The following is a 16,065-nucleotide window of genomic DNA, read 5'->3' on the forward strand; positions in this document are numbered from 1 at the left end:
GTACTAAACAAGTCAAAACACACAGCACCTTCTTTCACCACCTACACCTAATATTTACTGACTAATTCACAAAGCACTACACGTTACAGAAATTCTACATGAGTAGAATTGACATTTGGTATGACAGGAAGAAATAATTCAGCATCAAGATACACTTCATCATAAAAATTCTGAAATTAATAGGACACTACAGATCTGGTTATTTTCAATCACCTGTAAATTAGAATGCTGTCAGTGTTCAGTATGAAATAATCTAGATAGGGAAATATATTCAAATGCTGAAAACATTAGCTTCTAGCTCCTGTGAGAACATTATACAGCATGTATCAGTTCTTAACTAGCACTGATATCTTCTGTTAACATTAATTAAGAATTAACTCTTATGGCCTGATACCTACTGAGCACTGCATATGAAAAAACCTACATTTTCTACTCAAAAAAAGTGTAAGTACGGCAAATAGCACGTTTAAATAATCTAGTCTGAGTTTCTTTAGAAGATACATTCATTGGTATTTTAAATGAAAAATGTATTTTTCCATTTTTTAAAAAACTCCAGTTTGATTATTCAAACTTCTATCATTATTTTAAAAATCATTAAGAAAATAACAAAAATAAGCCTTTCTATCTTTGTAGCTAGCTGACTTCTAATAAATGTAAAAGAAAAGACAACCTTAGAGATAGTTCTCGTCCTTCCAGATTCAGTTTCTTGTGTTCTGATCTTGGTTCTGATGAATCTTCTGGGCCATGACTGGAGTGAGATGCACTGTTTTCAGATGCCTGATACTTGTCTCCTGTAAGGTCAATGTAAATGTCCAGCAAGTGATCTGTTACAAGAGCAAGGTTGGGGTATCTCCTTTGAAGGACCTGAAAGAAGAACAAACAAAACCAAACCACTACCACCACAAAAATTAACCATTAGCACTGAGAAGAAACCCCAGACGCCAAAATTCTACTGGAAGACACTTGCAATATACACCTAAGCCAGGAAGCTACACGAAACTGTTCTCTTGCAATCTTTCATCTGAAGAAAACAGAAGTTATTATAGCTTGTTTCATATTGATTTGATGCCAAAAATTAATTTTGCCAACTCAACTCTACTCAAATTCATTTAATACATTTGCACAAACACCAACAGGAAATACAAAAGGTACATTTAACCCTATCTAAATTCAAATCATGATCACACAACTTTGCAACAGATAATAGTAGTTCTTACCCCTTGTTCTTCTTTATAACTGAATTTATTTGAGCATTCATGTATAAAGTCCAAAGGAGCAAATGAATTCTACTGAAAAACTATCCTCTACATTCCAGAAAATTCAGCGCTTTCTCCTCAACTCTTCTGCTAGAGACTATTCATCACCTTTTCCATTAGGCAAGGTTCTTTTAAAATCAGATCCTATTCTGAACTCTGTATCACAAGGCAAATCTCCACAGAATTTTATTTTCCCATGAGTCCTGGGGTCCTTTAATTTTCTAAAGAACTACACAAAACAAACATTTCCAACAGAAGATGTCAAGCAGTTATTTTTAATTGATAACTGACCAACTATTTTCCAACTCAAAGCTTAGAAATCAGAATTATAGTAAGCTCAATTTTTCTTTTTCCTCTCTGCTTTTAAATCTCTCTGGGATGATAAGTGGCAAAGTAACTTGATTCTTAGAGCCACACAAAGAACTGTGTTTTTCACAGCAAGTTCCAGGAATTTTTTTTCAACTTATTCCAAATTTCTCTGACAAACCGCCCATTTACTTTAAAATTGGCAGCACAAAGCTGAAATTATGAAGGTGTACTGTGCAACTTGAAAATAACAAGAATTGAATTTACTATTTAAAAACATGTATTACCCTTAATTGAAACAATTATTCACAAGCCACAACAGAGCAACATACACCATACCTCCTTAAGTTCTCCTTTGCTCATGTTATCCAGATGTATTTTGGTCCAATATTTGTCCAAAAGAGCAGCATGGCTGCTTTGCTGCCTGTACCAACCTCCACCACAACTGAATATCCTAAATAAAACAACATGAAGAAACACAGCACACTGAGTGTTGCTGAAGAACTCAGTATTTTCAATATATATTCCTTTGCATCAAAGAAGGTTACGTTTTGCTGCTACAGCATAATGTGCATGCATAGATGATGCACTGTTTATCACTGTACTGTCACATACCCTACCTTACCTTGTACCTGTTCTTTTATCACAGTGTTTTTCCCCCCATAGTGCAAAATCTCCTTAGAGATACTTTCAGAAAGACAACTGACACTAAGTTAACTGACAGTGATAACAGAAAAAGCACAAAAAGAGTTAACTTAGTAAACCATCATGCTCTGCTGTTTGCTCTGCCTATTCGGATAGAAGAGCATTGTAGAAACAGTTCTGTTCTGCTCACTGGACCAAAGTCTAAATAGTAGGGAGCAATATACAATAGACTCTCAAGCAAAAAAAATAATTTCACAGCTTTTATGGCTTCTATTGCTTGTTAATGAGAAACTGATAAAATACTCCTGCCCAAGTACCTCAGACTTAAAAATAGAATATCCATGCTCTCAATCACATTTAAGTTTACAAACCTACCTCCTGGTTGCAAAAAATTGGAACCCTGATGCTACTTTTAAACAGTCACCACGACCAGGAATTAGCAATTCTTTTTTCTCCAAAAGAGGAATCAGCACAGAGATCTGGAGATGAAAAATTATAAAACAATTTTTTTTTGTGAAGTTGTAACTGACAGCACAACCATCTGCACTCATTTCACACTTGAGATGCTGGAGCAATTCCACTGAGCACCATTACATTGTCAGCAACTGCAGTTCCTGCAGCTTCTTCTTCCAAGTGATGCTAAGAGGAATTGCAGAGACCCCAGTAATTTTAATCAGCAGCCGCAGTCAAAGGTATAATGTTTACCTATCTTCTTTCTCCTGTATTCAGATTTGATAAGAGAATGAAAATTATAGCCTTCACACTAAAAGTCCAAATCAAAACTATTTATTCCTAAATTGTCAAATTAATTATTAGACACTTTCACATCAGAAGCCTGAACAAAGATAACCTTTATCTCAAAGGTGTCATTCTCAAACATCGACATTTTTCAGTGCTACCCCCAGGAGAGTTTGGGATCTATTTAAAGAATCTATTCTTCCCTGAAGGACAGTAATGGCAGTGACAGGAAAAAAGGGAGCGAGGACCACAAGGAAGCCTCAGCACACAGGAAGGCAAGCAGAGACACTTTGATATGGAAAAAGGGAACAGGATGCCTACAGGCAGGACCTGAAGAAAAGGAGAACGTGATGAATGCAGGATACTATTCAGGGCATGCTTATGGCGAGTGTAATGAGTTGAATCCATAGAAGTAAACAAGTGCATGACCCCCTGGCAGTGAACTGTCTAGTACACAGAAGCAGTATTTCTTAACTTTCTTACAAATTTTCTGTATTTCAGAAGCCTAGAACCCAATAAACAAACTGTCAGCTCATTCAGTCACGCAAAGGATGCTTTACAGAACAGATGTGAAAGGAAACAACTATCTGTGGAGTATCGGGCAGGCCTATACAGCACATTGTTCTTGCAGATGACATGTTTTCAGTAGCCATTATTTCCAAAGCGAAAGATGACAGTCTAACTAGTCATTCTGCAGCTGAAAACAGGAAATTTGTTAAAACCTATAAATGCTTAATGCAACAATAGATTTTTAACATCCAAGCCAGAGGCAAAAAAACATATAAGAAAAAAACTCAAAAAACAACAAAAAAAGTAGCCACACACAAGACACTAAAAAGATCTTATTAGCAGCATGACCCTAATAAACTAAACTCATGATATTTTGTGGTGTTTAGGACCATGTTTGTTTTCAAATACCAAAACATGATTAAATAGACACACATCTCATTATCAATGTCAATTCCAATCTTCACAGTGAAATTTCGCATCAGTGACTACTCTGTAACAGTGACAAAACCAAACATGGTGTGCTAAGACAGACAGGTCAGTTCTTTCTGATGCCTTTTAAAAGAAAAGCAGCATTTTCAGCTTGCTGTTACAGAATCCATGGTGATTAGACTCCCAAAATTGCTATTGTGGGCATTAAGACCAGTACGCTAAAGTGAACATAAACCTACATACCACATCCAGAGGAGCATAATCAATGTCTTCCAGAAGTATCCAATGACCTTTGGTAACAGCTTGTGTCAAGGTTCCAGGCTGCCATACAAACTCTCCTGGTACATCTGTACAACGATACATACCAAGCAGCGTCTATGACAGAAACAATCCATAAATGAGAGATCTGTTCATTACAACCCTTAAGAAACTCAGAGAAAAAATTACAAATAGAACCAATAATAGTGTGCAAGCAGCACTTACTTAACCCTCACATTACTAAACAATCCATCCAGTAATCTGTGCGCAGCATTGCACCTCTTTTCATTAAGAAAAAGTTTCCCCTCTTAACATGTATGATAATCTAACAAACACAGCAATCAAAACAAACTAGGTAACTGGAAGTGAATCTATGAGCTGTGTCATCATAATTTACAAACACAGGAAACTGTCTAGGGTTGCAATGAACTTTATTTTAAATTTTTGAAATGTCTGTGACTAAAGTAGTGAAAGGAAACATAAAGCAAGATACACAAAGGTAAAAACCAGTCCCGTGTTGACACTCTCTCAAACTAACTTCCATAGCTAAGCATTGCTTAAATAATAAAGTTTATGGTTTCACTGCTACACATTTTGTACCTCAAATTTCATCACTTTTTCTTAATATGGTAGTGTTAGTCATGTATATGAAAAGATACACTTGTGAGATGCTGAAACCAGCTGTTCCATCCAAGAAAGTGTTTATGCATGCCAATAAAAACCTTCAGATAGCACTTTTCATAGACTCTAATCACCTTTGAAAACTACATATAAATTGAGCCCAACAACATAAATCAATCCAAGCTCAAAATTTATATATGCAAAACCAAAGGAATGTGAAATTATCTTCATCTCTGATTTTGTCTCTACAGACAGAGATAGATCATTATTATGTAAGTGTAAATCTCCTCACCATCACAGGATCTTACTTCATCTTATCTTTACAACAAAAAAATTGGCATCAGATTAAAGTGACATTAGCTCATGTAAACTGAATGTGTTACACAACCTTCAGCACCAGCTTGAATCATTTTAGAATCATGTGTTTTCCAATATAAATCAATTTTTTAAATTAATCAATATAGCTCTTCCACATAGAAAAACCCTGATAAAATATAATTTGAATGATACAGATATAGCACAATTACACAAAGACATTAAAACCTACAAAAGCTTAACTGCTACTTTTATTCACATCTATTTTTATTCATTCTCATCAATAGGAAGGCCAATACTACAGAGTTGGGCACTGTGGGGTCCTTGGGTAAAACATGACTTTATTAGAAAATTAAGTCCAATGATTTAAGTAAAAATTATGTCTGATCATTCAACCATAAAACAAATTGATCAGTTACCTTACTATCGGTTTGATCTCCAAGCTGAACTTTCAAAATATGAGGAGGTTTCACTCTTCCTGTAACAGCTGCTAAATATTCAACTAAACAAGTTTTGCCACATCCTATTGGTCCTTCTAATAAAACAGGAGTCTGATATGCTACAGCCATAGCAAGGTTCTGAAGACTTGTGAAGGCAGATTCAACCAAAACAAAACTGCTCGTGTTATTTTCCTGTTCAAACATAAAATTTGAGTTACTACACCAAAACTGTTACTTTTTTACAGGTTGGACAACACAGAACAATTAGGAAAGCAAATCCAGCAACCAGAAAAATTTTGGCCTGCAAATCTGCATATCGAATAAAACTTAGTCTAAAGGTGTATTTAATGACAGATTTCATCGAAAACCTATTATAGATGAAACAGTTAATAAAAAGTATATGTACAGTTTGTTCCCAAAGGGGTTCACACTGAGTTGTCAGTACAGGCATAGTAACTACTCAATCATAACACATATATTGAAAATTGTATTTGATTGACAAGTGAAATTAAGTCATCAGAATGGATCCAAATCACAGGAAAAATCAAACAGCAGTTATGATTCAGATGATGCAAGTATGAATATTAACTGAATAAATGAGTATTTACTTCTTTCTGCAGAGGTCAAAGTATAAGCTCATTAAACTCAGTGAACATAAAAAAAAAAGGTAAATTCAGTAGCATTTTCATTTTATTCAAAATGAAATTAATGCAGTTTATTGAATGATAATAGATCAATGCTACAGATAGTCTCCAAGTATTTTGCCCCTTACAGTCACTTGCATCCCCGTATAAGGAACAAAAATGAGTGCTTTCTGCCAAAAGGCCCAGAGAAAAGAAATCAGAGCACTGAAATAAGTATCTTGTATTTAAGTCCAACCTTGTTTTCAGATATACTTTCCTGTACTTCTCTGGTAACAGTGTGAGTTTTTAAACTTTTAAAAACCTGCTTCCCCTCACAGTTTGCTCCTACATCTTTGTCAGTCTCCATAAGCTGTTACTGGCATCTCCCCAGTGTAACTGTAAATACACTGTAGACCAGAGCAGTGCAATACCTGTGGCTATTAAAAAATAAAGGCATGCCTTTGAGGGAAGTTCTCTCTCCCCTCACAGACAGAGTATCCTTTCAGTAATCCATTTTATTGTGATAGCAAAAAACACCACAAAAGAACTGCTAAGAGAAAGTTTGTATTCTGTCAGCAGCAAGTGTTTATTTCTGTGCAGGGAAGTGAGGCAGCTAATGCTGCACAAACTCACTTTGAAGCACAAGTGAAAAAGCAGGTTGATTTATATATCTGCATCCAGGTGATTACAACATCTCCCTATATTATTCATGTGATTACAACATCTCATTACATCTTGATGATAGGTGGAGTCTGTGCAGAGTTGGGGCTGTGTCTTCTTCTGGCATCAGTTTTGGGTAGGGGGGTTTTGTTCTTCATCCCCACTTTCAGGGGTCTTCGTAGGTCTTCCTCAGATTGACCTAGCTTACTCCTTTTCATAAGTGACCCAGCCAAATTCTGTGCAAAAAATCTTGGCTTGTTACCATTTTGCCCTATTCATATGTCTCCTTCTTCCTGATTTATAGGTTCTAGCCCATGACAGGGAATTCAGCGAATAGCCCAGATCTGGGTAAAAAGAACATAGTATGCTAGTGATAAGGGCTGAGCAACCACGTTTTCACCGGCTTTAGGATTTTTAGGGGGTCTTTTGGAAAATCAGGGCTTGCTCCTTCTCAGTAGCATGGCCCAGCTTCACCACAGCTGCAGCAGCAGTGACACTGGCTTGGCAGTAAGAATTTTTGAAACAGCTCTAGAGTTCTCCCCTACTACAACAAATTTCAAACCACTTTCTCAATCCTATAAAAAAACTGAAAATGCTACAAAAGAGCAAATTCAACAACAGAAGCAGGGAGGGGGAAAGGTGAGGATTGAAATTTAAAGGAAAAATCCTCTTTCTTTGCTCCTGCTACTAAAAAAATTCTGGACACTGGTAGTCTTCCTTCATTTGTCCTTTTGTAGATCACTGTTAAAAAATTAAACAAAAAAACCTCTGCTAAGTGCTGAAACTATCTAAAAGAAAAAACCAGTCAAGAATGCTGGCTGCAGATGCAAAGAGGAATCTGAACAGCTTAAGTTAAATAGCAATTCAAGAGAAAAAAGGTTAAATACTATTAAAAAACATTTATGCATTTGATAAGCTTCCTGAAACTGTAGGCACTATATTCTGCATTATGCTTCACTCAAGTGAAGACAGTAAGTTCTTGCTCACTTCCTTGGCCTTTTTTCTGTTTTCTAGAAGAGTAAGTAGCTGCTTTATTTGCTTCTGGTTTAAGAGAAGAACTAAGCATACATTTGGAGAAAGGCATTTTATAAGATGCTGTCCTAGTTGTAGTGTCTGGGACCATTTTATCACAATATGGGTATAACCACAACACTATTCTATACCCTCTGTTTCATTTCTCATGAACTTTTAATAATGGATCGTTTCCAGCAGCTGCCCGGGGGCACACCTGACACCTCAGGCTACAGGCTGAGTGTAAAAGAACTGTGAGACAGTGGAGTGTTTCTGTCTTCAAACCAATGACTCCCCTCCAGGGAGGCATTAGCACCTTCACACCCAGCCTGAGGGGTCATGTCTGCTAACGGGCCATTAGGGGCTGGCATAATACAACAACCTAGACCATCAAAGACTCAAAAAATATCCCATGACTCACAGAGTTAAATCACCCGTTGTGAAACTTCTGGCTCTGGGGGAGGTGCTGGGCATTCCCACCTGAACCTAAGCATATAGAATCTTCAGGTTTTGGGACTTCTGGTACCACTCTTTGGATCCAGAGGGAGACCAAAACCTCAACAGGACTGCAACTACCACTCTCAACAAGACTGCAACCATCACCCTCACAAACAGGTTTTTCTCTCCTTTTACTTTGGACTCAGGGAGACCATGGGGGGTGGGGGGACGGTGGTGGTGTCTCAGCACAGGGGCTGATGAACACCATTCTGTTTGTGCCCCAGGGTGCTGGGTTATACATCTGGTTTTGTGAGTTAAAACCAGTTTATTCCTGTATCACTGTATTTATCGTAATCTTTTTAATAAATTTTAAGTCTGACTTGTAATCTCTCAAGTTGGTTCCATTTCTCCTGCCGGTTTACCTTCAAACTGGGACATCTTTCTGTATAGCAAAAAAACCTACACTACTCTGGTAAAACCAAATCTACCAGATCCTGGCTTTTCTCAGCTACAGAGTGTCACCCTAACTTGGACTGGAGATACTATGTAAGGCTGAATATTCATTTGTAGTAGTTTGTACAAACTGCTACATGAAGATAAAGTGCACAATACTCTTGCTCCTTCATTGCTTCATTCCACTGCACAGCTTCTTTGCAGTGCCTACATTATACATCACTAGTTTACAGCACACACTGAGAAAGCTAAAGATCCATGCATTACCTGTAGTATCTCAATAGCATTTAATCAGGAAATAAAGTCAGTTCACTGCACTTAAGAGATTCCTAAAAACATTAAAAATGTACAGATTTAACCATGGGTTACATACCTGTTCTTTGGAAACACACTGTAGCCTAGGCAGCACAATGCCACATACAGCTACGACATGTGCAGAGAGGTCACCCGACACAATATGTCCTTGTGTATATTTCAGTTCTTTCTCCTTTTGCCAAAATGAGGAGTCTGGATAGGCCAAAACAAGGGCTTGTTGCACGTTCTGCAGCTGAGATTCTTCTAGCAGCCTGTGAAACCCGTGTTTATTAACTCAATTGAAAGCCAGCAAGAAAACAAATAGTATTCAAGACTTTAAAAGTCCTTACTTTAGTCTGAAATGTATCAGCTCCTCATGATTGAACATCTTCTTCAGGAAAGATAATTTATGCTCATCATTCATGCATGTAACCAGAGCAAGACAGTTTGAAGTATACCTAAAAATTATATTCAGAACAAAATCACATCAAAACATAGTCTTAAGAAATATAGTTTGACAATTGTAAATTGCAAATCAAAACATCAAGTTTGGAAAAATGTGCAGAAAACTTTATTCATAGAAATTATTTTAGCACTATGCTTAACATTCTTTAAGATTAGAGAAGTATCTCAAAACAGAAAAGCAATTCCATCACAGCACAGTTTAACATTTATACACCAATTAACTAACATTTCTCTGAAGAACTGAATTATCAATAGAAATATAGTAAAGGAATGCACTGCAAATAAATGAATGCAAATGTATGAGACAAGGAAAATGAGGTCGTCTTTGTCTGATTCTTTTTCCTCTTACCATTTCCCTTCCAAAACTGCTACTTCATCCTAGTTCTAAAGTTAACCTAATGCAATTAAATCAATTCTCAGGACCAAAAGAAGCCAACAACTCCCAGGTCTTCACTTCATTACTAGATAAAGTTGCCTTGCAACAAAAGGACATTTAACCTAAGTCATAAACAACTTTTCATTTATTGTAATGCTGTTTTTACCTTCCAAGAGCAAGTTTTAAAATGAGCTTGGTGTGGGAGGAAGGAAGAGAAGCCAGAAGGAGATTGTTTCAGAATAAAGTTCAAAAGTCAGTTCATTCACTTAGCTGAACACTGGCTAAACCAATTCTATCCAATGCATTACAAGTTCTGTCTCTTCTTCTAAGATTATCTACATGTATCTCATCCTGAAGAGCATCATAAATAGCTCACAGATTTGACAACACTAATTTCTGCCCTTCCTAAATTATACACTTTACTTTAAAATTGTTACAAACATAATTACAAATTTATGTTTTAAAAAATGAAGACTATTAAAGACTTTTTTTAAATTAAAGAAACTATGAATACTACCATCTTACATAAATAAGATAGAATGTGTGATTATTTTGAAGCCTTGCAGGCAGACACAACATACCACACATCACATCTGACCAAAATCACATGCAAAACCTGTAACCAGGCCAATATGGAGCATAGCTTTAATTAAATAAGCCAAGTTTTACAGTAGCTGAGAGATCTATATACAAAGAATAGAACAAAGAACCAACTTGTTAACTATGTATCAATGTAGAATAGTAAAATATATGATTGAGAGGTAAGGAGGATTGAGCATAGATTAGTCTTTTTTTTTTTCTGGGACAACTTTGCTGCAATGCATGCAGAGCACCAACAAGTTCACAGCAGAGATGAAGTGATGAGTTTACCATCTTCCTTGAATCCAACTAGCGCAAACTGAAGTTATTTGAAAAGATTCTTCAGACCACAGCTTTAAGCACATCTAAGAGCTAGCCTAAAACTCACTTTGTGATAGATCACTAAAGCTTGCAAAAGATCAGGTAAGAGATACAGGTACAGATACTGTTTGTAGGATTTCTGGTATTATTTGAAGGTGCTTTCTACTTGCATGTGAACTTTGTTAACTACAGTTCAACATACAGATACTTCTTTTCAAAGAAGATTTGGGGTTTTAACTTACCAACGAACTAAAGTGTCATGACTCCTTAGGAGTGGAACACACACACTCCAGTCCCATAGTTCCCGGAAAACTGATTGCTCCTTTTGTAAAAATCTGTAGGCTGCCTCCATGAGGTCTCGTAACTTCATTCGTCTGCGCCCGTATCGGACTGTGTTTGCATCTGAGCTCTCCAGGAAAAGCCTCTGGAAAACTGGTGATGTAGTCTTGAAGTATCTTAAAGCAAAACTTTAGAAGAGAGAGAAAGAAATGGAACACAGTCATCTAAGCCAGAGGAAAGCAAACCAGCCACTAATAAAAATGTCAGGGCAGAGGTTCTAAGAGAGTAATTGATGGTATTAAGCCTGTAATTAACTTTGTCCACACTTGGGAAAGAAAACCACTGCAGCAATCAGCTGACAACAGATACTTTACCTGATTAGAAATCATTAGTTAATTATCAAGGTGAAACACCTTTGTTCTTGTTTACTGAAAAAGGAATGCTGATTCCTACCTAAGTAACTTCATATTCTACTGCCCTACAGGTCTAATTTTAAATGCAGAGATTTTAGCTGTGAACAACTTTCATTGGCAGCTGTTTTGCTTTTCTTTAGATCATAGGTGAAAACCACATTAGATCTTACAACACAATTTAATTGAAATAAGCTGTGTTTCAGACTCATATTGACTAAATAATTCTTTCCACTCAAAACACACTTGTTACTGAGGGAGACAATCCAAATTTTAACACCACCTTCATCACCTGTGAACACCGACAAGGACATACTCCCTAAGTTCAAACACTGCATGAAGTGACATCACTTTACTCACGGCAAAACGTCAGGGTGGTCAGCAACCAGCTTGCTCATGGCTACGCACAGCCTTTCGTGCCGGTCATGGTTGATCTGGCCACCAGCTTTAATGGCTTCTGCATTTCTCTCCAACAAATCCAACAAGATTGGCCGCACTTGACGGCCAATCAACAGAGTACATTCTTTGTCCAGCAGTAACTGCGCTAAAGTATCGAGGATGCACTGCCGATCCTGCGGAGTCCAAATCTAAAGGAATGGGAAGCAAGAACAGGTTAGATGGAAAATGATTTGGACTTTTAACTTCAGAACTATCCACACAGGATTCAGAGTGAATTTTACGGGAACAAATAATTCAAATTCAGAAGGCAATCCAAAGTCCCAGTGCAAGTATTTAATTGACTTAGCTCTCCATATTTAAAAAAATGGGAAAAAAAGAGTAATATGCAGAATGATACAGTAAATAAGAATTACAAAACAGCGTACAAATACTAAATTATACTTTACAGCTGAAAGGTAAAACAAATAATTTTTTAACATTTTTTTAAGAAAAAGAATTCGGACAATGTTATAACAACTAATACATCTTTGTTACGACAATTTCCACTATCTCAACAGCCCTGCCTCATGAAAGCCATAAAACATGTAAGAAGTTAAGTTTTTGAATAAAGCATCAGTTGCTCCATGTTCACCATCTTTTTTCAAAAAAGAAGCATTCAATCATGCATGATCACAGCCTTATTTCCATAATTCTAACAGCAATTACAGCATGCAATGGTTTTGACAATGAGCAGCATGTATCTGCAGTTTTAAAGTTGAGATTACTTTTTTTTTTTTACTTTTACATAAAAATGGTTTGTTGTGTGTGAGAGACTGGAATGTTAATGGTTAATGATCAAAACAGTTGGTCACTTGCAAAAGCAGCAGGGTGTTTTGCTGGCTATGTGGAAGGCAACAGCCCAGGTGCAGAGGGGGTGAGCACCCACCACCAGAGGCTACAAGCTGGGTTTTGAGCCAGGTTTGGGAAGAGGCTGATAAGAACCAGATCCTGGGAGGTGGGATAATGCTTGGCTACCCAAACAAGGACAACAGGCTGCTTAATTTATTAACATCTTTCAAATAAAACCAGTTAACAATAAAATAGTAAATAAATAATATGACTGACTCAGTAAAATTCCATAGGTACATGGCTACTGTACAACAAATTCATGCCATTAGCAATTCTGAGAGACCAAGCAGTTTTTTAATCATTGTGTGTAGTAACCTTAGGACATATAAAACTGTTCAAATATCACAGTGGCAACATCCTCATTCTACAAAGAGACCATCTGTTTGATTTCAGAGCCTAATTAAAATTTTTATGGAAAAGAATATCATCAGTGAGGTTTTTGTTAACTAAGGGTGGCTTAATGAAATACTCAGCTTTCTCAATCCGAAGCAATAGACAGCTGATCTGAAAGTGTCCAAATTTGGGACTGTAAATCTGCACACACGGTTCCAAACAGCTGCTTTCTGAAAGCATCACAAAGACTGTGCCCCCAAACACAGACCACATACACACATTGTCTATTATTAATGAGACACACAAAGCAGACACACAGCTAGAACTGGGACCTGGAGCCAAACACAGTCCCAGATGGCCCTCCAGCACCATGCTGCACACCTCCCTCCTTCCCAACCTGCATGGCACATTTACTCTGTGCTCATAAGGTACAGAAATCTTCAATAATAACCAGAGTAATCCAAACCCCAAGATTCCAAAAAATAAAAAAGGACCACAGCAATGAGCAATCTGGTCCCATATGAGAGACACATTTCTGCTCATGACTCACAGGTTACACCATACACAGATTTAACAATGGGATACTTTTGAAGAGCAGGAGGGAATAAGAGGAAGAGAGGGAAATCTTTCTTCCCCTCCAACACAGAACACATGTTCTTGTCTCTGTTCCCTCACACAACAGCTCTAGCACTGTATGACTGTGAACCAATCAATTTAGCAAGATGATCCAAATTAATCCTTCTTACAATGTTTTCCACTGGGTGGGAAAGTTGAATGGATTTTTCACATCAGCAAGCTCATTGGGTTCAAAATAAGAGAAGCGACACAAAGGTGTGGCTTGGCCTTGAGAAGAGGCAAAAAGGAAACAGAGCAGCACCACTCTTTTTGGCAGCACATTCAACATTGCCTTACTATGAACCTCAAAAGACTATTCCCTACTTAGCAGTTGTGGGCAAGTTTCATTCCTTTACGGAACACTGAAGAAATAAGTTGCCAGAAAAAGATAATGAAGCTGCAGAGCAAAGAGAGCTCTAGGTTTCCAGAATGCACATTTCCTAAGCTACATACAAAGAAACTTTTGGGAAATCAGGTATGACTACTGGAACCAGAGATCGTTTAGGCAAGATAAGCCTAACAATCCCAGATCCATAGCTTCCAAGCCTGGAAATAGCAATTCAGTTTTCAAAAGGACATGTTATTGTTAATTAATGTGTTGTTTCAGACTCCCTCTGTAGAATTACTCTTTAGTAATTTCCCCCAGGAGGTCTTTTACATCTGAAGTATACCTACAAATAGTCACCACAAGGGAAAGGACACAGTCTCTTTCCCAATCTCAGATGTGGGTGACACACTTCAGTTTCACTGCTCCTTCTGCCTGCTACATCATGAATCCACATCATCCCTGTTTCTATTTCCCAGCTGTTTCCTTCTCTTGAAGAGAAAGCCTTCATCACTTCTTCCCACCAATTAGCAGCCACTCTTCAACTCAGGAATATATATTCATGTCGATTTTACTTTGATCCTGTGATTTGCAGCAACAGAAGAAAAAGCCATCTGTGCACCAACAAAGAATCTTGACTACCAGGATGAAAGCCTTCCCCAAAGCATAAATAAGAGACAGCAATCCAGATTACAAGCCAATAGTCTGGGAAAAAAATAGTACTTTAGCCTTTTCATCTTCAAACTGGGAAATTTCCTAGACACTCAGAAAAATATGGACTTTGAGCCCCAAAATGTGTACACAACTTCGGGGCTTCAAAAGCTCTGTCAAGAAACATATTATTAACAAAACAACATCTGATGTGCCGTTACCCTGTTACTCATCTCTTCAAGCATTTCAGAGACAGAAGCGAGATCGGCCCCAGCTCTGCTGGAAGGCAGGTGTGCTTTTCAGAGCTCAGGTACCCAAAGCATGAAAGGGAATATCGGATCGTGTTTCCAACATCACTACAACGTGTGAGGGGGCGGTCCCGTGGTGTAATGGAGAGCACTCTGGACACCGAATCCCAAGGTCCTGAGTTCGAGTCTCACTGGGCACCATCCCCTGGCAGTTCAATGCCTCCCTGCCATCCCATCCCGTCACATTTCGGATGCTCAGCAGGGTCAGCCCCGGTCAGTACCGGGTGCTGTGACAGTCCCGAGGACTTCCCTGTCACTGTCCAAGCTCGCTCGGCCGTGGCAGATGGACCTCAGGACTTAAACGGTGGGGCCAGTTCTGCGCACGCTGTGCCTGACCTAAAACATCCACTGTGCAGGCTGGAAGGGCACACCCATGTGGGGAGAGCCCTTCCCAAATCTTCGCTCACGAAGTCTGGCCGTATATTCATATAACCTGTGAGACTGCGAGTAAAAAAAACCAAACTCTCGAATCAAACCTTAGAAAATCCTCTCCTCTGTCTTTTAATCTCACGTTCTGCTGTAAGGTAATGAAAGAAGGCAAATGGCATCAGGGGAGGGACTGGCTACTGTCCCGGTGCTTGATAAAACAGCATCGCACCCCGAGCTCCAGAGTCACCGCAAGGGACAGGGGAGACACCCAAAATTCTCACTGCAGGGCGAAATGCCCCCTCGAGAAGAGCAATAGGAGAGGGCCCGCCCCACGGGCTGCCTACTGGAAGGGGCGGGAGGGCAGAACCCGCCCCAGGGGGAGACGGGGAGGAGGGCCGGGAGGGAGCGGGGATGTGCTCCGAGGGCCGGGCCGGGGGACAACACACAGCGCTGCGGGAGGAGGTGGCGGCACCGGGGGTGCGGTGTGCCCCTTCTCCTGCGCTGTGTTCCCTGTGACACCTGCCCGGGGGCTGCTGCCGCTGCCGCGCCCCGCGGTGCCCGCTGCGCACCTGCTTCGCCAGGAACTTGCTCAGCTCCGCGCTGCTCTTCTCGTTCCTACGCGCCACCAGCTGCAGCGCCTCGGCCAGGCGGAACCGCAGGTCCTCCTGCGCCGCCATCCTCTTCTCCCTCCTCTCCTCCTCCCGCAGCACGTGCGGGCGCGACGGCACCGACTTCCGCCCGGCCGCGGCC

At 39.1% G+C, this 16,065-nt stretch overlaps 1 protein-coding gene across 1 annotated transcript in view; it reads right to left on the bottom strand.

The window, feature by feature from the left end:
- MDN1 (midasin AAA ATPase 1) overlaps positions 1-16,051 on the bottom strand; it is a 93,058-nt gene extending 77,007 nt beyond the window's left edge. Inside the window, exons 1-10 of the mRNA XM_071548754.1 lie at positions 15,885-16,051; positions 11,788-12,014; positions 10,981-11,205; positions 9,348-9,455; positions 9,077-9,269; positions 5,498-5,710; positions 4,128-4,259; positions 2,583-2,686; positions 1,902-2,016; positions 671-864 (exon numbers count right to left, since the gene is read on the bottom strand). Coding sequence (XP_071404855.1) covers positions 671-864; positions 1,902-2,016; positions 2,583-2,686; positions 4,128-4,259; positions 5,498-5,710; positions 9,077-9,269; positions 9,348-9,455; positions 10,981-11,205; positions 11,788-12,014; positions 15,885-15,992 — 1,619 coding nt within the window. The 5' untranslated portion in view covers positions 15,993-16,051. The remainder of the gene's footprint in view (positions 1-670; positions 865-1,901; positions 2,017-2,582; positions 2,687-4,127; positions 4,260-5,497; positions 5,711-9,076; positions 9,270-9,347; positions 9,456-10,980; positions 11,206-11,787; positions 12,015-15,884) is intronic.
- Between the last annotated feature and the right edge of the window lie 14 nt (positions 16,052-16,065).

This window comes from Pithys albifrons, chromosome 2, assembly GCF_047495875.1.
Source record: "Pithys albifrons albifrons isolate INPA30051 chromosome 2, PitAlb_v1, whole genome shotgun sequence".
NCBI lineage: Eukaryota > Metazoa > Chordata > Aves > Passeriformes > Thamnophilidae > Pithys > Pithys albifrons.